This window comes from Ranitomeya variabilis, chromosome 5, assembly GCF_051348905.1.
Source record: "Ranitomeya variabilis isolate aRanVar5 chromosome 5, aRanVar5.hap1, whole genome shotgun sequence".
Classification (NCBI taxonomy): domain Eukaryota; kingdom Metazoa; phylum Chordata; class Amphibia; order Anura; family Dendrobatidae; genus Ranitomeya; species Ranitomeya variabilis.
Genome location: NC_135236.1, coordinates 5,271,650 through 5,294,066, shown reverse-complemented (window position 1 = coordinate 5,294,066; position 22,417 = coordinate 5,271,650). Strand labels below are relative to the sequence as shown.

Genomic DNA, 22,417 nt, shown 5'->3' with positions numbered 1-22,417 from the left:
CCTTCTGAGCTCCCACAGAGTTTACCTTTGATTATACGGTATATAAAATCATTGATGATAAAGTTGGGGGGTTTTTTAGTGACTTGGCTGGTAAATGCTTTCCCTGTGTCTATAAAGGGACTGGTCACACAACCTCGGCCTTTAAAGCAGCCATTTGGTCTACTAGAAATCCATGTTTCTGCGGAGGGAGGGACCGAGAAGCGACTGTGTACAAGTCGATCCCCATAATCCGTTATTTTTTTTTTCCCAGAAAGTTATTTTAGGGGTTGGGCCTACCATGTCACCAAAGTCCTTGTAGATTTTCAATATGTCCCAGTGTTTAGTTAATGTCCTTCTAATTCAGGTTCCCCATTGTCAAAAGTGGTGACCATTCGCACTTATCATCTCTCCTTACCCACAGTACAAGGAGATTCTCCCTCTTTTGATTGATTAAGGGAATGTTTGAAAGCCTCCCTCAAAAGATGAGGATAGCTTCAGAAACCCATCTTGCAGGTCCTGGGATAGTTGGATAATTCTATTTTTCTGGTGCAGTTGTGTCTCAGTTGCAAATACTGCCCCTTGGGAATGTCCTTTCCGAGAGACAGTGGGTGTTGGCTTTCCCAATTAAGGAGGCATTGGTAGAGGTAGATTTGTGAAATATTGTCTTTAGCTGACCCATCCCTAGATTTCGTGATCATAAGGTCAAGGAAAGTTAAAGTGATGCACTAAGGAAGCTCCTTACGGTCTTTACTGTTTGGTCTCGACTGTTGGCAGCAAAGCTTCCTGTGGTTGTCCTCTCTGGTGTTGACGGCTACTGGTTCAAGTGTTTGTGGTCTCAGCTGCTCCCAGAATAACTTCCTTGGTTTTGATGACTTCCATTTGTCTTCACTTCAGGTCCCTGTTGTCTCAGCTGCTTCCAGCTAAGGTCCCCATGGACACCTCCTTCTGGGTCTCCCACCACAGGTCCGTATGGGCTGTTCTTCTCCTGTTCCAGGTGCATGGTATTGTGGCTGTCATCCAGTAGAGGTCCTTGTGGTTTTCTAGTACAGTTTTGTGGTCTCGGCTGCTTCCAGCATGGCTCCCTGTGGTCTCCTCATGTTCAGTGTGATCTGGGATGGGGTAGTACTGTAATGAGACTGTGTGTATTACTTTTTTCATTTTCTTTCTTTTGCAGCTCGAGTTCAGCCTTTGCCTTCTCCCAACGCATTTCTGCTTCTTTCTGGTGGCCTATGCTCCGGCTCCCTTGATGTGTCGCCAACAGATTTGGGATCTCCCTCGCCCTTTGTATGCCATTCTATTTCTTACACCGTTTTAGTGCCCATCATCCGCCTACCATCCCCCGACCTCCTTTCACAGTCGAGCCCATGCCACTATTCTCTGCCATCCTCTACCTGGGACTCAGCACCTTCTGAGCCCCAAACTTCACACCTCTCACCACACGATGTGTCCATGTGGTTCAGTGCCTCACTGCTGTCTAGGGTGTCAAGCTTCTCCGAGACGTCTCTGACACTGCAGGGAGCTGAATGTTGGGGCAGCAGTGTCTCCATCCTCCTATCTACCTCCACTCTGTTAATTCGCTTTGACATTGTCCCTGTGGTTGAGGTCCAGGGTTGGCCCCCAGGGGTCCAGTACCTGGAAGACTTGGTGGCAGAGGATGGCTTAGCTCCCAAGGTCTTCCACCTCCTCCCCTGGGGTGCTGATGGACGGTGGAGAGTAGGCCTCCCAGGCGTAGAGCTATATATGAGAAGGTTCCTGCATCCTGCACTCTCCCGAGTTCTCAGAGCCTCTAAAGCTGTCCTGGGGCAGATTCTGCAGGAAAAAGGAGCCCCAGGGCCCTATGTTGTGTGGGTCACCCTCTTGCAGGCCTGTCAGAGGCTGCCACGGGGCTATCTAAGTCAAGGGCACAATGCAGCCTTGTGCTTTTTGGGGCTTTTGGAGGAACTTTCCCGCTTGTTTTTGAAGGGCTCCTGCCCTAACCTGTTCCTGCCGGGATGTGACCTCCTTCTGGGCAGTTCCCATGGGCCTCACCTGGCACGGCACATCTCCGAGATCAGAGCCCATCCAGCCAAGTACCTGCGGGCAGTGATCAGAGATGCCAAGGAGGTGGTGAAAGGTGGGGACAAGGGAGAGAAAGAGGAGGTGGAGGAGAAGGAGGAAAGGGGCTTCGGCTGTAACACCAGCTAGCTGCACCCTCGCCAAATATAGCAGAGCTGAACTCGTCAGAGAAATCACTGTTACCTGTGATGTTACATAGGACTGCAGGTGACATCTACTTAATTATCTGCACTCTGATAATTATCACTGTTTTTAGTGATGTGACATAGGACTGTCGGTGACATCTCCATTATCTGTAGTGTTACATAGGACTGCAGGTGACATCTCCTCCATTGTCTGTGGTGTTACATGGGACTGCAGGTGACATCTCCTCCATTATCAGTGGTGTTACACTGGACGTTTCCTGTACTGATCGCTGTGATGCTGACAATTCCAGCTCTGCTGCATGTGCTGTGGCTTCTGGTAACCCCTTGTCTGCCAGCGGCTGAGGTGCAGGACTCCGTTAACCCCCAGCCTGCTGGAGCCCTGCAGAGTGGCTGTGTATGATGGATTCCCCTCACGTCCTGCACACGCTGTCCCCTCCTTAATTCTGATGAGTTTTCTGATTAGCTCAGTGCTGGCGGCGACATCGTGTCTATATTATATCTGGCAGCACCCGGAGCGACGTCAGGCAGCCTATATATCCATAGTGGTCACACCCAGAATCTGCAGCATGGAGCTGTGGAGGGCAGAGCGGTCGCTCCGGTGTGGACACTACCCCCACCCCAATGTCAGTCACCTGCCAGCACCGGCCCAAGGACACGGCATCCCTGATCCAGCAAGATGCTGACGCCAGAAGCTCTTGCATCTGTCTGATGATAGGTCCTGGGCCTGCTCAAAGAGCGGTCTACAGATCCAACCCGCCAATATGGATCTCTGGTGTCTACAGATCCCACCCCAATATGGATCTCCAGTATCTATAGATCCCGCCCCCAATATGGATCTCCACTGTCTACAGATCCCACAACTACTATAGATCTCCAGTGTCTATAGATCCCACCCCCAATATGGAGCTCGTGTCTGCAGATCCCACGTCCCAATATGGATCTCCAGTGTCTATAGAACCCACCCCCAATATGGATCTCCAGTGTCTACAGATCCCACCACTACTATAGATGTCCAGTGTCTACAGATTCCACCTTCTACTATAGATCTCCAGTATCTATAGATCCCACCACTATAGATCTCCAGTGTCTATAGATCCCACCACTACTATAGATGTTCAGTGTCTACAGATCCCACTCCCAATATAGATCTCCAGTGTCTACAGATTCCACCTTCTACTATAGATCTCCAGTATCTATAGATCCCACCACTATAGATCTCCAGTGTCTATAGATCCCACCCCCCAATATGGATCTCCGGTATCTACAGATCCCACCACTACTATAGATGTTCACTGTCTACAGATCCCACTCCCAATATAGATCTCCAGTGTCTACAGATCCCACCACTACTATAGATGTTCACTGTCTACAGATCCCACTCCCAATATAGATCTCCAGTGTCTTCAGATCCCACCACTATTATAGATCTCCAGTGTCTACAGATCCCACCCCAATATAGATCCTCAGTGTCTACATATCCCACCACTACCATAGATCTCCAGTGTCTACAGATCCCTTTCCACAACACAGTGCCTATATGGATCTACGGTGTTTACAGATCCCACACATTTCCAGTATTTACAGATCCCCCCCCCAATTATAGATCCCTGGTTTCTACAGATTCCACCCATCATGCATACATCTACAGTTTTAACAGACTCCCCCACATCAATTGTAGATCGCGAGTGTCAACAGGCCCCACCCCCTAATATAGATCTCCAGTGTCTTCGGTTCCTTCCCACCCTTTACTATAGATCTCTGGTGTCTACAGATCAACCCATCCCCCCCAAATATGGATCTGTAGGATCTACAGGTCCCTCCCCCAATTATAAATCTCCAGTGCCTACAAATCCCCTTAACACCACAACAGATCTTCACTGTCTAGAGATTCCCACCCAATTATAGATCTCCATTGTCTATGGATTACAGATCCACCTCACCACCACCCCAACCATGAATATTCAGTGTCTACACAGTCCACCCCAGCTATGGAAATCCATTGACTACAGATTACCAACTTCCTCATCTCCAAATGTAGATCTCCAGACTTTACAGATCCCAACTATTAGCCCTTAGCTGACGTATACAGCCCCTATATGCCTACAAGTTAAAGGGAACCTATTGCCTGATAAATTCATACCTGGAAACGCTTGGGCGTTTCTGAGAGCTTTATTACTCTGGCCGATGACGGGACTGCTCCTCCTCTGCCCCAGCGGCCTTTTTAGATGGCTCCAGGAGGTGACTGACCGGTAACTCACTATGGGAGAGACCTGCCAATCTCTGGGAGAAGCTGGCTGGAGGCTGACCAGTCTCATCGCTGGCTGTGGTCCCTGGCCAAATCCTCTGATTACATCCCTATGAAAAGCCTGGGCACTTATGGATCAAATATGCAGCCTCGATCTGATTCATGCTCCCTGTGGTTTGCACGGCAATAATCAGGCAACCGGATCCCTTTGTAGACCTGGGACCTTATGTCCTACTCCAGATTAAATATATCTTATTTGTGCATCTGGCTCCATGTTAAGGAGATCTTTTCCCGAAGATCTCCTGCCTATATATCCTCGCCAGGTGATCTGTTCTTTTCTAGTGCTTTCCATAAACAGATTTATACCTCTGGCCAGGATCTGAAATCTTATTCTCCTGCAATAATCCTTCTTGAGGGTTCCTGCCAAATACAGAACGATGACCAAGGATAACTAAACCCCTATCATGAAGCTGGCCCCCGAACAAGGCCCTGTGTCCATGACCTCATTCTGACCATCAAACAGCGCAACAAGAGGAAGACGCAGTCACAAAACCGCTCGCTGGGCACTCCCTGCTGTCCTTGTGTGCGGGGCAGCTCTGCCAAGCTGGCCCCCGGCCCATCCAAGAAAATGCACTTTAATAAATGTGTCAACTTGAAAACTGTGCAGTGTGATGACAGATACAACAGAAAGATCCTTCAGAGAGAAACCTGCTGGAATAGCAGACAAAGGTGTAGTGTAGAGCTGTCTGCAGTAATAATAATAATCTGTAATAACAGTACAGGAATAGTAAATAAGGCAGCACACTGCGGCGCTAAAACATGCAAACATGAAAATGGAACTGCATTACTGCACTAGAAATATGAAAAAATGAGAGCGTTTAGCGCATAAATTGGCCAATTCATGTGTACCTGGTAGCCACATTAGGGCATCTCTCGTATACCAGGTCCTAAACTTTCCTTTCCTCGCAGAGAATAAACATCTTCATTTGAATGGGTACTTGTGAAACCTCTTCTTAGACTCAATTTCTCTCTCTCTGTGGAGGGGTAATGGACCTGCTGCGATTAAAACACCTGTGGCTAAGAGGCGGAGTGCTCGGTCAGAAGGCTAATGAATACAAATTTCAAAAAACTGACCGTCACATCCAAAACATAGGCTAAGTGTAAATAGGTGCTGAACCTAGTCACCAACTCGTATACAGTCAATTACACCTCCACAGAGAGAGAGAATTTTAGTCTAAGAAGAGTTTTCACAGGTACCCATTCAGATGAAGACGTTTATTCTCAGTGAGAAAAGTTTAGAACCTGGTATACGAGAGATGCCCTAATGTGGCTACCAGGTACACATGAATTGTCCGATTTATGAGCTAAACGCTCTCATTTTTTCATATTTCTAGTGCAGTTCAATTTTCATGTTTGCATGTTTTAGCGCAGCAGTGAGCTGCCTTATTTAATTGACTGTATACGAGTTGGTGACTCTAGGTTCAGCACCTGTTCACACTTATGTTTTGGATGTGACGGTCAGTTTTTTTAAATTTGTATTCATTAGCCTTCTGACTGAGCACTCCGCCTCTTAGCCGCAGGTGTTTTAATCGCAACAGGTCCATTACACCTCCACAGAGAGAGAGAATTTTAGTCTAAGAAGAGGTTTCACAGGTACCCAGTCAGATGAAGACGTTTCCTCTCTGCGAGGAAAGTTTAGGACCTGGTATACGAGAGATGCCCTAATGTGGCTACCAGGTACACATGAATTGTCCGATTTATGAGCTAAACGCTCTCATTTTTTTCATATTTCTAGTGCAGTAATGCAGTTCAATTTTCATGTTTACATGTCTTAGCGCCGCAGTGTGCTGCCTTATTTAATTGACTATATACGAGTTGGTGACTCTCGGTTCAGCACCTGTTCACACTTAGTCTATGTTTTGGATGTGACTGTCAGTTTTTTTAAATTAGTACAGGAATAGTAGATACAGAACAGGATGGAGGTGTAGTGTAGAGCTGTGTGTACAGTACAGGAATAGTAGATACAGGTCAGGATGGAGGTGTAGTGTAGAGCTGTGTACAGTACAGGAATAGTAGATACAGGACAGGATGGAGGTGTAGTGTAGAGCTGTGTGTACAGTACAGGAATAGTAGATACAGGACAGGATGGAGGTGTAGTGTAGAGCTGTGTACAGTACAGGAATAGTAGATACAGGACAGGATGGAGGTGTAGTGTAGAGCTGTGTACAGTACAGGAATAGTAGATACAGGACAGGATGGAGGTGTAGTGTAGAGCTGTGTGTACAGTACAGGAATAGTAGATACAGGACAGGATGGAGGTGTAGTGTAGAGCTGTGTACAGTACAGGAATAGTAGATACAGGACAGGATGGAGGTGTAGTGTAGAGCTGTGTACAGTACAGGAATAGTAGATACAGGACAGGATGGAGGTGTAGTGTAGAGCTGTGTACAGTACAGGAATAGTAGATACAGGACAGGATGAAGGTGTAGTGTAGAGCTGTGTATACAGTACAGGAATAGTAGATACGGGACAGGATGGAGGTGTAGTGTAGAGCTGTGTGTACAGTACAGGAATAGTAGATACAGGACAGGATGGAGGTGTAGTGTAGAGCTGTGTGTACAGTACAGGAATAGTAGATACAGGACAGGATGGAGGTGTAGTGTAGAGCTGTGTGTACAGGAATAGTAGATACAGGACAGGATGAAGGTGTAGTGTAGAGCTGTGTACAGTACAGGAATAGTAGATACAGGACAGGATGGAGGTGTAGTGTAGAGCTGTGTACAGTACAGGAATAGTAGATACAGGACAGGATGGAGGTGTAGTGTAGAGCTGTGTGTACAGTACAGGAATAGTAGATACAGGACAGGATGGAGGTGTAGTGTAGAGCTGTGTGTACAGTACAGGAATAGTAGATACAGGACAGGATGGAGGTGTAGTGTAGAGCTGTGTATAGTACAGGAATAGTAGATACAGGACAGGATGGAGGTGTAGTGTAGAGCTGTGTGTACAGTACAGGAATAGTAGATACAGGACAGGATGGAGGTGTAGTGTAGAGCTGTGTGTACAGTACAGGAATAGTAGATACGGGACAGGATGGAGGTGTAGTGTAGAGCTGTGTGTACAGTACAGGAATAGTAGATACAGGACAGGATGGAGGTGTAGTGTAGAGCTGTGTGTACAGTACAGGAATAGTAGATACAGGACAGGATGGAGGTGTAGTGTAGAGCTGTGTATAGTACAGGAATAGTAGATACAGGACAGGATGGAGGTGTAGTGTAGAGCTGTGTGTACAGTACAGGAATAGTAGATACAGGACAGGATGGAGGAGTAGTGTAGAGCTGTGTGTACAGTACAGGAATAGTAGATACGGGACAGGATGGAGGTGTAGTGTAGAGCTGTGAACAGTACAGGAATAGTAGATACAGGACAGGATGGAGGTGTAGTGTAGAGCTGTGTACAGTACAGGAATAGTAGATACAGGACAGGATGGAGGCGTAGTGTAGAGCTGTGTGTACAGTACAGGAATAGTAGATACAGGACAGGATGGAGGTGTAGTGTAGAGCTGTGTACAGTACAGGAATAGTAGATACAGGACAGGATGGAGGTGTAGTGTAGAGCTTTGTGTACAGTACAGGAATAGTAGATACAGGACAGGATGGAGGTGTAGTGTAGAGCTGTGTACAGTACAGGAATAGTAGATACAGGACAGGATGGAGGTGTAGTGTAGAGCTGTGTGTACAGTACAGGAATAGTAGATACAGGACAGGATGGAGGTGTAGTGTAGAGCTTTGTGTACAGTACAGGAATAGTAGATACAGGACAGGATGGAGGTGTAGTGTAGAGCTGTGTACAGTACAGGAATAGTAGATACAGGACAGGATGGAGGTGTAGTGTAGAGCTGTATACAGTGCAGGAATAGTAGATACAGGACAGGATGGAGGTGTAGTGTAGAGCTGTGTATACAGTACAGGAATAGTAGATACAGGACAGGATGGAGGTGTAGTGTAGAGCTGTGTACAGTACAGGAATAGTAGATACAGGACAGGATGGAGGTGTAGTGTAGAGCTGTGTACAGTACAGGAATAGTAGATACAGGACAGGATGGAGGTGTAGTGTAGAGCTGTATACAGTGCAGGAATAGTAGATACAGGACAGGATGGAGGTGTAGTGTAGAGCTGTGTATACAGTACAGGAATAGTAGATACAGGACAGGATGGAGGTGTAGTGTAGAGCTGTGTACAGTACAGGAATAGTAGATACAGGACAGGATGGAGGTGTAGTGTAGAGCAGTGTGTACAGTACAGGAATAGTAGATACAGGACAGGATGGAGGAGTAGTGTAGAGCTGTGTACAGTACAGGAATAGTAGATACAGGACAGGATGGAGGTGTAGTGTAGAGCTGTGTACAGTACAGGAATAGTAGATACAGGACAGGATGGAGGTGTAGTGTAGAGCTGTGTACAGTACAGGAATAGTACATACAGGACAGGATGGAGGTGTAGTGTAGAGCTGTGTACAGTACAGGAATAGTAGATACAGGACAGGATGGAGGTGTAGTGTAGAGCTGTGTATACAGTACAGGAATAGTAGATACAGGACAGGATGGAGGTGTAGTGTAGAGCTGTGTACAGTACAGGAATAGTAGATACAGGACAGGATGGAGGTGTAGTGTAGAGCTGTGTACAGTACAGGAATAGTAGATACAGGACAGGATGGAGGTGTAGTGTAGAGCTGTGTACAGTACAGGAATAGTAGATACAGGACAGGATGGAGGTGTAGTGTAGAGCTGTGTACAGTACAGGAATAGTAGATACAGGACAGGATGGAGGTGTAGTGTAGAGCTGTGTGTACAGTATAGGAATAGTAGATACAGGACAGGATGGAGGTATAGTGTAGAGCTGTGTACAGTACAGGAATAGTAGATACAGGACAGGATGGAGGTGTAGTGTAGAGCTGTGTGTACAGTACAGGAATAGTAGATACAGGACAGGATGGAGGTGTAGTGTAGAGCTGTGTATACAGTACAGGAATAGTAGATACAGGACAGGATGGAGGTGTAGTGTAGAGCTGTGTATACAGTACAGGAATAGTAGATACAGGACAGGATGGAGGTGTAGTGTAGAGCTGTGTACAGTACAGGAATAGTAGATACGGGACAGGATGGAGGTGTAGTGTAGAGCTGTGTACAGTACAGGAATAGTAGATACGGGACAGGATGGAGGTGTAGTGTAGAGCTGTGTGTACAGTACAGGAATAGTAGATACGGGACAGGATGGAGGTGTAGTGTAGAGCTGTGTACAGTACAGGAATAGTAGATACAGGACAGGATGGAGGTGTAGTGTAGAGCTGTGTGTACAGTACAGGAATAGTAGATACGGGACAGGATGGAGGTGTAGTGTAGAGCTGTGTACAGTACAGGAATAGTAGATACGGGACAGGATGGAGGTGTAGTGTAGAGCTGTGTACAGTACAGGAATAGTAGATACGGGACAGGATGGAGGTGTAGTGTAGAGCTGTGTACAGTACAGGAATAGTAGATACAGGACAGGATGGAGGTGTAGTGTAGAGCTGTGTACAGTACAGGAATAGTAGATACGGGACAGGATGGAGGTGTAGTGTAGAGCTGTGTACAGTACAGGAATAGTAGATACAGGACAGGATGGAGGTGTAGTGTAGAGCTGTGTACAGTACAGGAATAGTAGATACAGGACAGGATGGAGGTGTAGTGTAGAGCTGTGTACAGTACAGGAATAGTAGATACGGGACAGGATGGAGGTGTAGTGTAGAGCTGTGTATACAGTACAGGAATAGTAGATACAGGACAGGATGGAGGTGTAGTGTAGAGCTGTGTACAGTACAGGAATAGTAGATACAGGACAGGATGGAGGTGTAGTGTAGAGCTGTGTACAGTGCAGGAATAGTAGATACAGGACAGGATGGAGGTGTAGTGTAGAGCTGTGTACAGTACAGGAATAGTAGATACAGGACAGGATGGAGGTGTAGTGTAGAGCTGTGTATACAGTACAGGAATAGTAGATACAGGACAGGATGGAGGTGTAGTGTAGAGCTGTGTACAGTACAGGAATAGTAGATACAGGACAGGATGGAGGTGTAGTGTAGAGCTGTGTACAGTACAGGAATAGTAGATACAGGACAGGATGGAGGTGTAGTGTAGAGCTGTGTACAGTACAGGAATAGTAGATACGGGACAGGATGGAGGTGTAGTGTAGAGCTGTGTGTACAGTACAGGAATAGTAGATACAGGACAGGATGGAGGTGTAGTGTAGAGCGGTGTACAGTACAGGAATAGTAGATACAGGACAGGATGGAGGTGTAGTGTAGAGCTGTGTATACAGTACAGGAATAGTAGATACAGGACAGGATGGAGGTGTAGTGTAGAGCTGTGTACAGTACAGGAATAGTAGATACAGGACAGGATGGAGGTGTAGTGTAGAGCTGTGTACAGTACAGGAATAGTAGATACAGGACAGGATGGAGGTGTAGTGTAGAGCTGTGTACAGTACAGGAATAGTAGATACAGGACAGGATGGAGGTGTAGTGTAGAGCTGTGTACAGTACAGGAATAGTAGATACAGGACAGGATGGAGGTGTAGTGTAGAGCTGTGTACAGTACAGGAATAGTAGATACAGGACAGGATGGAGGTGTAGTGTAGAGCTGTGTACAGTAGAGGAATAGTAGATACAGGACAGGATGGAGGTGTAGTGTAGAGCTGTGTACAGTACAGGAATAGTAGATACAGGACAGGATGGAGGTGTAGTGTAGAGCTGTGTGTACAGTACAGGAATAGTAGATACAGGACAGGATGAAGAGCTGGCTACAGGATAAGCAGTGTTCTGTCAGTGGATGTTTTAGAGTTAGTGTCTGGTTCCTTCATCAGAGGTTGTAGCAGACAGGGCTGTAGAGAGAAGGGAGGGGATATCTAGGAGGAGACGGTGATCGCGTTAGACACTGATATATTTGGACCTTGTGTTGGAGAAATGATGCGCGGGCAAAGCGCCAGCAGACAGATGTCGATGAGATTGTGGGACAATTAGGATCGCTGCTTGGAGGCATCCGATAACACGAAGTGGACTTCTGCTCATGGGGTGTCACATTGGAGGGGGGAGATGGCCGCTCTCGCCAGTTCTCTGATCCGTCAAAAGAGAGAAATTAAAGACTCTGGCGGAACCCGCCCTGCACCTCCTCAAAGAAAAGTCTGTCCACCGGGAACCAAGTCCTTGTGCCAGAAGCAGCTGCTCTTTCTTGTTTCCAAGGTCCGTCTGTGTGGGAATCAACGGAGATCACTGGACAAAGACCCTGGTAAGATTGCAAAACAAGCACAATCCAGTCAATATGCACTCTATTCTCTATCTACTATTCCTGTACTGTACACAGCTCTACACTACACCTCCATCCTGTCCTGTATCTACTATTCCTGTACTGTACACAGCTCTACACTACACTTCCATCCTGTCCTGTATCTACTATTCCTGTACTGTACACACAGCTCTACACTACACCTCCATCCTGTCCTGTATCTACTATTCCTGTACTGTACACACAGCTCTACACTACGCCTCCATCCTGTCCTGTATCTACTATTCCTGTACTGTACACAGCTCTACACTACACCTCCATCCTGTCCTGTATCTACTATTCCTGTACTGTACACAGCTCTACACTACACCTCCATCCTGTCCTGTATCTACTATTCCTGTACTGTACACAGCTCTACACTATACCTCCATCCTGTCCTGTATCTACTATTCCTGTACTGTACACAGCTCTACACTACACCTCCATCCTGTCCTGTACCTACTATTCCTGTACTGTACACAGCTCTACACTACACCTCCATCCTGTCCTGTATCTACTATTCCTGTACAGTACACACAGCTCTACACTACACCTCCATCCTGTCCTGTATCTACTATTCCTGTACTGTACACAGCTCTACACTACACCTCCATCCTGTCCTGTATCTACTATTCCTGTACTGTACACACAGCTCTACACTACACCTCCATCCTGTCCTGTATCTACTATTCCTGTACTGTACACAGCTCTACACTACACCTCCATCCTGTCCTGTATCTACTATTCCTGTACTGTACACAGCTCTACACTACACCTCCATCCTGTCCTGTATCTACTATTCCTGTACTGTACACAGCTCTACACTACACCTCCATCCTGTCCTGTATCTACTATTCCTGTACTGTACACACAGCTCTACACTACACCTCCATCCTGTCCTATATCTACTATTCCTGTACTGTATACACAGCTCTACACTACACCTACATCCTGTCCTGTATCTACTATTCCTGTACTGTACACACAGCTCTACACTATACCTCCATCCTGTCCTGTATCTACTATTCCTGTACTGTACACACAGCTCTACACTACACCTCCATCCTGTCCTATATCTACTATTCCTGTACTGTATACACAGCTCTACACTACACCTACATCCTGTCCCGTATCTACTATTTCTGTACTGTACACACAGCTCTACACTACACCTCCATCCTGTCCCGTATCTACTATTCCTGTACTGTACACACAGCTCTACACTACACCTCCATCCTGTCCTATATCTACTATTCCTGTACTGTACACACAGCTCTACACTACACCTCCATCCTGTCCTGTATCTACTATTCCTGTACTGTACACAGCTCTACACTACTGTCACGATTCACACCGTGACTGTCAAGATCCCTTAGTCGCTGCCCACAATATGTCACGGATTGGGGTGACTTTAGACCAGCAGACGGCTATCACATGTGCAGGGGGCTTATCCTAGTTATTCCTCCACTGCCACAATGTGATGAAAAGAACACACACAATGCTATTGACCTCTTAGTTTACAGCAGGGGCTTATTTTAGGTATCCCACTGCTCTTCAATATACCATGAACTGCAGGGATTTGTGTATCCCGCTTACAGTTTCACTCAACACTTGCAGCTCTCTGGCGCCCCCCTTACTCTCAGGTCAGATTAGGTACTGCACCTAGGGTAATTAGTCGCCAGAAAGGCTGCCTGCTATGTACTGGCTATGGGGCGCGCTGCAGCGACGCGATAACTACTCCCACTTAGGCAGGAACAATAATTATCAAGCCGCAGTCGCTGCAATGTCACCCAAAGGCCTGCACACGGTATTGCCGCCACCAGCTCCGATTAAACGGGGTCCGGAGCTAACCCAAACAGTAGCGTAATTCCCTTCAGAGACAGGGTACGGTTTAGAGCATGGAGAAATAACTGGCATGAAATAATATACCCATAAAGTTTATGCAGTGTTTATCAAAATATTCTACAAAGATGTTATAAATGAGACAATTGCAAATATGTACAAGGTAATTATGAAAATAAAAGGATTAAAGGAAGAAAAGATAACTCATATGTTCTTAGTTCATATCAGTTCAGGCAAACACCATGCTAGGGGGGGGGGGGGCTCCCAAAAATCCCAATGCATGAGGTACAGCTCTTCAGGTCAGACCCACATGTTCTTCCAGCAGCAGACTCACTGCTGGAGTCCGGCCAAAACAGTTATAGCTTAGGTCGGTGACATCACCAAAAAGGCTGGCTATCCCAGACCCTCCTCTCTCTACATTCTGACTAAGTATAAGCTAAATCTTTCTAAGACTTGTAATTCCGCTGCTGAACCTATCATAATCGCACCATACCCCTCATTCATCTCGTATCATCGCCGGCATTCCAGTGAGACCAAACATGTCCCACCTGTCACGCACACTGACAGAGAAATCCCTACCTCTGTACCAGATGGAGCTAGAAACCTGTGTTTCGAGGGATGGGTAGATCCTCCGAGTGTGATTATGACGATATATTTTTGTGTTCGTATTTTAAATCGTTTGCCTAATATCTTTCAAAAACAGAACAAAGGACTTTCATGATTCTAGAATCTTCTCTAACAGTTAAAGCTGAGCACTGTCTACTACAGGAAATGCCGGTCGTAAATGCCTTTCGTCAATAAAACTCTCTTCCCCCATGCACAGTGGAAAGGCAGCTCAACTCTGAAGTAAAAGAGAAGGGGGGGTTTCTTAGCCCACATCCTGGGCTGACAAGAGAACTAAACTTATGATTTTTCATACCATATCGTGACACCTCCCCCTTTTGGCGTGCGCTACGGCGGCAGAACCTCTCGGTATGCCTCCATGCGCACCTCCGTGGGTTCACCCTGGCGGGAGAGTCCATCTGCATTCCCATGCTCTTTGCCCGCTTTGTGTTTAATGGTGAAGTCAAATTGCTGAAGGGCAAGGCTCCAGCGTAGCAACCTGCCGTTGGTTCCACACATGGTGCTTAGCCAGCGCAGAGGGTTGTGGTCGGTCACCACCGTGAAGGTGTGACCGTACAAGTAGGGCTGCAAGCGCTGCAGGGCCCAGACTATGGCCAGGCACTCCTTCTCAATGGTGGAGTAGGCCACTTCCCTCGGCAAAAGTTTCCGGCTCAGGTACAACACGGGGTGCTCTTGGTCCTTCGAGTCCACCTGGCTGAGCACAGCACCAAGGCCAAACTCGCTGGCGTCAGTCTGTACCAAGAATGGTCAACTGCTGTCGACTGCTTTCAACACAGGGGCGTTGCACAGTGCGGTTTTCAACGCCTGGAAGGCCCCCTCACAGCCATCTGTCCAGTTGACGATGTGGGGTAGCTTCTTCCTGGTGAGGTCCGTCAAAGGTTTTGCCAGGCTACTATAGTGCTGCACGAAGCGCCTATAGTACCCTGCAGTGCCCAGGAAGGACATCACCTGTTTCTTGTTCCTGGGAGTGGGCCAGTTCACGATCACGCCCACTTTGTCAGGCTCTGGCTTTAGGGTGTTTCCACCTACCCGGTGCCCCAGGTAGTGAACCTCCCTCATGCCCATCTGGCACTTTCCCGGCTTGATAGTCAGTCCTGCTCGGTGAATTCGCCCGAGCACCTCCTCGAGATGCTGCAGGTGTTCATCCCAGGAGGGACTGAAGATGGCAATGTCATCTAAGTACGCCACAGCGTACTTCTCCAGTCCCTGAAGCAGGAGATTGACCATCCGCTGGAAAGTGGCAGGGGCATTCTTCATGCCGAAGGGCATGACCGTGGACTCGTACAGTCCAAAGGGGGTGATAAAGGCGGACTTCTCCTGCGCCTCGGGGCTCAGGGGAATCTGCCAGTATCCGCGACTCAGATCCATTATTGTCAGGTATTCTGCGCCAGCTAACTTCTCAAGCAGCTCCTCGATGCGCGGCATTGGGTGCGCATCAGAGGCTGTAATGGCGTTGAGCCCCCTGTAGTCCACGCAGAACCGGGTGGTCCGGTCCTTCTTTGGCACGAGAACTACAGGTGAGGCCCACGCACTCTTTGACCGTCGAATCACCCCCAGCTGTAACATCTCATCGATCTCCTGGCGCATAATCTGCTGCACCTGGTCAGAGATTCGATAGGGTGTTCGCCGTAGTGGGGCGTGATTCCCGGTGTCCACCTCGTGGACCGCTAACTCAGTCCTTCCAGGCCGGTTGGAGAACACGACCCGGAAGGGTTCCAGAGTGGTTTGCAACTGCAACCGCTGTGGTTCATCTAGCGAGGCGCTTACCTCCACGTCCTCAATGGACCCACGGGCCTTGGCTTGGGCCAGCATGTCCAGGAGGGTGTCTTCCTCCCCGTCTTCGGGTGCGCTGCAGACCGGTAGGACGAAAGGTTCACGTTCGTGATGAGCCTTCATCATGTTGACGTGAAAGGCCTTTCGCCTACCCCGAGTGTGGTCAAGCGTGACCACATAGGTGACCGGGTTGAGCTGTTGGTGGACGACGTACGGGCCCTCCCAGGCTGCCTGAAGCTTATCCGTTGGTACAGGAACCAGCACCCACACCTTTTGACCCACGTGGTAGGTCCGCTCCCGGGCGTTCTGGTCGTACCAGTGCTTCTGATCAGCCTGAGCCTGCGTCATGTTGTCATGCACCAACTGCGTCAAGGTCTGCATCTTGTCACTGAAGCGCAGGACATACTCCACTATGGACACTTCAGAAGGGTTCGGCTCCTCTTCCCAGGATTCTCTTACCAACCCAAGGGGTCCCCGGACTCGCCTGCCGTACAGGAGCTCGAAGGGGGAGAACCCCGTCGAGGCCTGCGGAACCTCTCGGTAAGCAAATAGCAGGTGTGGGAGGTAAAGCTCCCAGTCGCGCCCTTGTGTCTCAACCAGCATGCGTAGCATCTGTTTGAGGGTACCATTGAAGCGTTCACACAAGCCATTGGTCTGTGGGTGATACGCACTCGACACCAGGTGCTTCACCTGCATTTTCTTACAGAGAGCCTCCATTAGGTGAGACATAAATTGGGTCCCTCGATCAGTAAGCATTTCCCTGGGAAATCCTACCCGTGCAAAGATAGCCAACAGGGCATCCGCCACCTTATCTGCCCTAGTTGAAGACAGAGCTACTGCCTCTGGGTACCGGGTAGCGTAGTCTACCACAGTAAGAATAAATCGCTTTCCAGAGCTGCTGGAGACGGCCAGCGGGCCCACAATGTCCACCGCAATCCTCTGGAAAGGCTCCCCTATACATGTCCCACCTGTCACGCACACTGACAGAGAAATCCCTACCTCTGTACCAGATGGAGCTAGAAACCTGTGTTTCGAGGGATGGGTAGATCCTCCGAGTGTGATTATGACGATATATTTTTGTGTTCGTATTTTAAATCATTTGCCTAATATCTTTCAAAAACAGAACAAAGGACTTTCATGATTCTAGAATCTTCTCTAACAGTTAAAGCTGAGCACTGTCTACTACAGGAAATGCCGGTCGTAAATGCCTTTCGTCAATAAAACTCTCTTCCCTCATGCACAGTGGAAAGGCAGCTCAACTCTGAAGTAAAAGAGAAGGGGGGGTTTCTTAGCCCACATCCTGGGCTGACAAGAGAACTAAACTTATGATTTTTCATACCATATCGTGACAACTACACCTCCATCCTGTCCTGTATCTACTATTCCTGTACTGTACACACAGCTCTACACTACACCTCCATCCTGTCCTGTATCTACTATTCCTGTACTGTACACACAGCTCTACACTACACCTCCATCCTGTCCTGTACCTACTATTCCTGTACTGTACACAGCTCTACACTATACCTCCATCCTGTCCTGTATCTACTATTCCTGTACTGTACACAGCTCTACACTACACCTCCATCCTGTCCTGTATCTACTATTCCTGTACTGTACACAGCTCTACACTACACCTCCATCCTGTCCTGTATCTACTATTCCTGTACTGTACACACAGCTCTACACTACACCTCCATCCTGTCCTGTATCTACTATTCCTGTACTGTACACACAGCTCTACACTACACCTCCATCCTGTCCTGTATCTACTATTCCTGTACTGTACACAGCTCTACACTACACCTCCATCCTGTCCTGTATCTACTATTCCTGTACTGTACACAGGTCTGCACTACACCTTCATCCTGTCCTGTATCTATTATTTCTGTACTGTACACAGCTCTACTCTACACCTCCATCCTGTCCTGTATCTACTATTCCTGTACTGTACACAGCTCTACACTACACCTCCATCCTGTCCTGTATCTACTATTCCTGTACTGTACACAGCTCTACACTACACCTCCATCCTGTCCTGTATCTATTATTTCTGTACTGTACACAGCTCTACTCTACACCTCCATCCTGTCCTGTATCTACTATTCCTGTACTGTACACAGGTCTGCACTACACCTTCATCCTGTCCCGTATCTATTCCTGTACTGTACACAGCTCTATACTACACCTCCATCCTGTCCTGTATCTACTATTCCTGTACTGTACACAGCTCTACACTACACCTCCATCCTGTCCTGTATCTATTATTTCTGTACTGTACTGTCAAGATGTTACGATTCACACCGTGACCGTCACCTTTACGTCACGGATCGGGGTGACCTTAGGTCAACAGGCGGCTATCACATGTGCAGGGGGGCTTATCTTAGCTATCCCTCCACTGCTAACAATGTGATGAAAACACACAAGGTTATTGACCTATCGATTTACAGCAAGGGCTTATTTTACTTATCCCACTGCTCTACAATATACCACGAACTGCAGGGATTTATGTATATCCCGCTTTACAGTTCTGCTTGAAAATTTGCAGATCTCTGGCGCTCCCTTACCCTTAGGTCAGCTTAGGTACTGCACCTAAGGTAATTAGTCACCAGAAAGGCTGCCTGCTATGTACTGGCTATTGGGCACGCTGCAGCGACGCGATAACTACTCCCACTCAGGCAGAAAGAATAATTATCAATCCCGCCGTCGCTACGACTCCGAAATACACAGAACAAGGTATGCTGCCACCAGCTTCGATTAAACGGGTCCGAAGCCAACCCAAAACAGTAGCATAATTCCCTTCAGAAGGCTTAGGGTACGTTTTAGAGCAGGAGAACGAAACTAGAAATTTAAATATTTTACTCCGTAAAAGAACAGGCAGTGTTTATAAAAATATTACAAGGATGTTACAATAAGAGACAATTGGAAGCATGTACAAAGTAATTATAAAATAACGGGTTAAATGAGAAATTAACACTTACATGTGTTCAGATCATGTCAGGCAAAACCAGGCTAGTGGGCAGAGCTCCAAATATCCCAGTTTATCAGGGCTGGCAGTAAGAGCTCCTCAGGTATTACTAAAGGCTGGGTGAAGTGCAGAAACTTAAAAACTGCAGCCTTGTGACATCACTAAAAGGACTGGTTTCCCCAGACCCTCCCCTCTCCTCAGACTTGCCAAATTTAACACAAATTCTTATAATTCTCGTATCTTCTCTCCAGAACATGTCAGAATCATAACACACCCAGCATTCATCTTATTTCAAAATTGGCTTTCTAATGAGATCAAATTTGTCCTAGTTGTTCCGCCCGATTGAGGACAAATCCGCACTTTGCACTCATTGGGCCTAGCTGCTCCCTCTTGCAGTGGATGATAGATCCGCCGATGGAGATTCGCAACATGGACATCTCATTTTCCTAGCCCAAATCGGTGGCCCAATATCTTATTATAATGGAACAAAGGACTTCCTGTCTTTAGAGAAATTCTATGCCAGTTCTAGCTGATTCTAGATGGGAGGAGGGAGAGTGAGCAATGTAGGGAGATCGGCTTACAGCTCCAAGCGTAATAAAAATTCTTCTGGTAGGGGCATGAGGGGTTTGGGATCTCACATACACATCTCAGCAAACAGAAACACAAGAGAGAAGGGGGTTTTAGCCCACAGCATGGGTGCGAACAGGCAAAGCTACAAAATCATATTACATTTCATACATTATCGTGACACCTCCCCCTTTTGGTCTGCGCTACGGAGGCAGAACCCCTCGGTATGCCTCCATACACAACAGGTTCACTCGGCTGGACAGTCCATCTGCATTTCCATGCTCCCTGCCCATTTTGTGTTCAATGGTTTAGTCAAACTGCTGGAGGGCAAGGCTCCAGCGTAGCAACCTGCCATTGGTTCCACACATGGCGTTTAGCCAGCGCAGAGGGTTGTGGTCAGTCACCACAGTGAAGGTGTGACCGTACAAGTAGGGCTGCAAGAGCTGCAGGGCCCAGACTATGGCCAGGCTCTCCTTCTCGATGGTGGAGTAGGACACTTCCCTCGGCAAAAGTTTCTGTCTCAGGTACAACACGGGGTGCTCTTGGTCCTCCGAGTCAACCTGACTGAGCACAGCACCAAGGCCAAACTCGCTGGTGTCGGTCTGCACCAAGAACATTCAACTGCTTTTGTCACGATCCCTTAGCCGCTGCCAACAATTGGTCACGAAATCCACAGGGATTCCTGACCACTGTCACCAATATGTCACGGATTGGGGTGACTTTAGACCAACAGACGGCTATCACATGTGCAGGGGGCTTATCTTAGTTATCCCTCCACTGCCACAATGTGATGAAAAAATAAACACCCACAAGGCTAGTGACCTCTTAGTTTACAGCAGGGGCTTATTTTAGGTATCCCACTGCTCTTCAATATACCACGAACTGCAGGGATTTTTGTGTATCCCGCTTACAGTTCCACTTAAACTTTGCAGCTCTCTGGTGCCCCCCTTTCTGTCAGGTCAGTTTAGGTACTGCACCTAGGGTAATTAGTCGCCAGAAAGGCTGCCTGCTATGTACTGGCTATTGGGCACGCTGCAGCGACGCGATAACTACTCCCACTCAAGCAGGAACAATAATTATCAATGCCGCAGTCGCTGCAATGTCACCCAAAGGCCTGCACATGGTAGTGCCACCACCAGCTTCGATTAAACGGGTCCGAAGCTAACCCAAAACAGTAGCGTAAATTCCCTTCAGAAGGCTTGGGGTACGTGTTAGAACAGGAAGAACGAACTAGTATTAAATATTATACTCAAAGTTTATGCAGTGTTTATAAAAAGTTCTATAAAGATGTTACAACATGAGACAATTGCAAATATGTACAAAGTAATTATATAAAAAAACAAGGAGTACATGAGAATAACACTTACAGTTGTTCAAAGCATTGCAGGCAATCAGGCTAGTGGAGTTCCCATACGTCAAAATGCATCAGTAGGTCTGGATAGACAGCAGACAGCTCAGGTAAAAACTGAAAAAAACTCTCTTGGATGCCTGCCAGCACTTAAAACCTACAGCCGGTGACCTCACAGAAAGGGCAGGCTTTCCCAAACCCTCCTACCTCTTCAGTTCTCCTAACTGTGCATTAAATATCTCTGATGCCCGTAACTTCGCTACAGAACATGTCATAATCATACCACATGCAGCATTCATCTCGGATTAATGTGGGCATTCTAATGAGATCAAATATGTCCTATCTGTCATGCATATTGACAGAGAAATCCCTACTTCTTTACCGGATGGAGTTAGAAGCCCGTGTTTAGAGTGATGGATAGCTCCACCGAGGGGAAGTAAGAATATATATTTTTGTGTTCCTATCTTAAATGATTTGCCTAATATCTTACAAAAACAGAACAAAGGACTTTCATGATTCTGGAAGTTTCTCATCCAGTTAAAGCTGGTCACTTTCCACTACAGGAAATGCTGGTCGTAAATACCTTGGCGAGGGGGATGAGGACTTGTGAGCTGAAAGTCAGGAATTTGCAGCTACAAACTGTTGCAAAATCACTCCAAGAAGGGGGGCTTAGCCCACAGCATGCTAGCAAGAGAACTAAACTTATATGATATTTCATACCATATCGTGACAGCTTTCAACACAGGGGCGTTGAACAGTGCTGTTTTCAACGCCTGGAAGGCCCCCTCACAGCTATCGGTCCAGTTGATGATGTGGGGTAGCTTCTTCCTGGTGAGGTCCATCAAGGGTTTTGCCAGGCTACGATAGTGCTGTACAAAGCGCCTATAGTACCCTGCAGTGCCCAGGAAGGACATCGCCTGTTTTTTGTTACTGGGAGTGGGCCAGTTCACGATTGCTCCCACTTTCTCAGGCTCTGGCTTTAGGGTGCCTCCGCCTACCCGGTGCCCCAGGTAGTGGACCTCTCTCATGCCCATCTGGCACTTTCCCGGCTTGATAGTCACTCCAGCTCGGTGAATTCGCCTGAGCACCTCCTCAAGATGCTGCAGGTGTTTCTCCCAAGAGGAACTGAAAATGGCAATGTCATGCAAGTACACCACGGCGTACTTCTCCAGTCCCTGAAGCAGGAGGTTGACCATCCGCTGGAAAGTGGCAGGGGCATTCTTCATGCCGAAGGGCATGACTGTGGACTCGTACAGTCCAAAGGGTGTGATAAAGGTGGACTTCTCCTGCGCTTCAGGGCTCAGGGGAATCTGCCAGTATCCTCGACTCAGATCCAATATGGTCAGGTATTTTGCGCCAGCTAACCTCTCAAGCAGCTCCTCGATGCGCGGCATTGGGTGCGCGTCAGAGGCTGTGATGGCGTTGAGACCCCTGTAGTCCACACAGAACGGGGTGGTCCGGTCCTTCTTGGGCACGAGAACTACAGGTGAGGCCCACGCGCTCTTTGACCGTC

At 47.6% G+C, this 22,417-nt stretch overlaps 1 protein-coding gene across 9 annotated transcripts in view; it reads left to right on the top strand.

Annotated features, from left to right (window-relative positions):
* The window catches only part of FGF11 (fibroblast growth factor 11), a 1,303,510-nt gene that overhangs the window by 1,113,290 nt on the left and 167,803 nt on the right, over positions 1-22,417 (top strand). For 2 of the 9 annotated variants that reach the window (XR_013215483.1, XR_013215484.1), the window contains exons 3-5: positions 874-942; positions 1,154-2,351; positions 2,395-5,084. The exons of 3 other annotated variants lie outside the window; for them this stretch is intronic. Coding sequence is in view for 3 of the 6 variants with exons in the window: in XM_077261507.1 (XP_077117622.1) it covers positions 11,554-11,746 (193 nt within the window). In the remaining 3 variants the exon portion in view is untranslated. Of the gene's footprint in view, positions 1-873; positions 943-1,153; positions 2,352-2,394; positions 5,085-6,491; positions 6,909-11,175; positions 11,747-22,417 lie in introns of those variants that run through there. 4 more of the 9 variants (XR_013215485.1, XM_077261508.1, XM_077261507.1 and 1 more) reach the window with 4 other exon arrangements.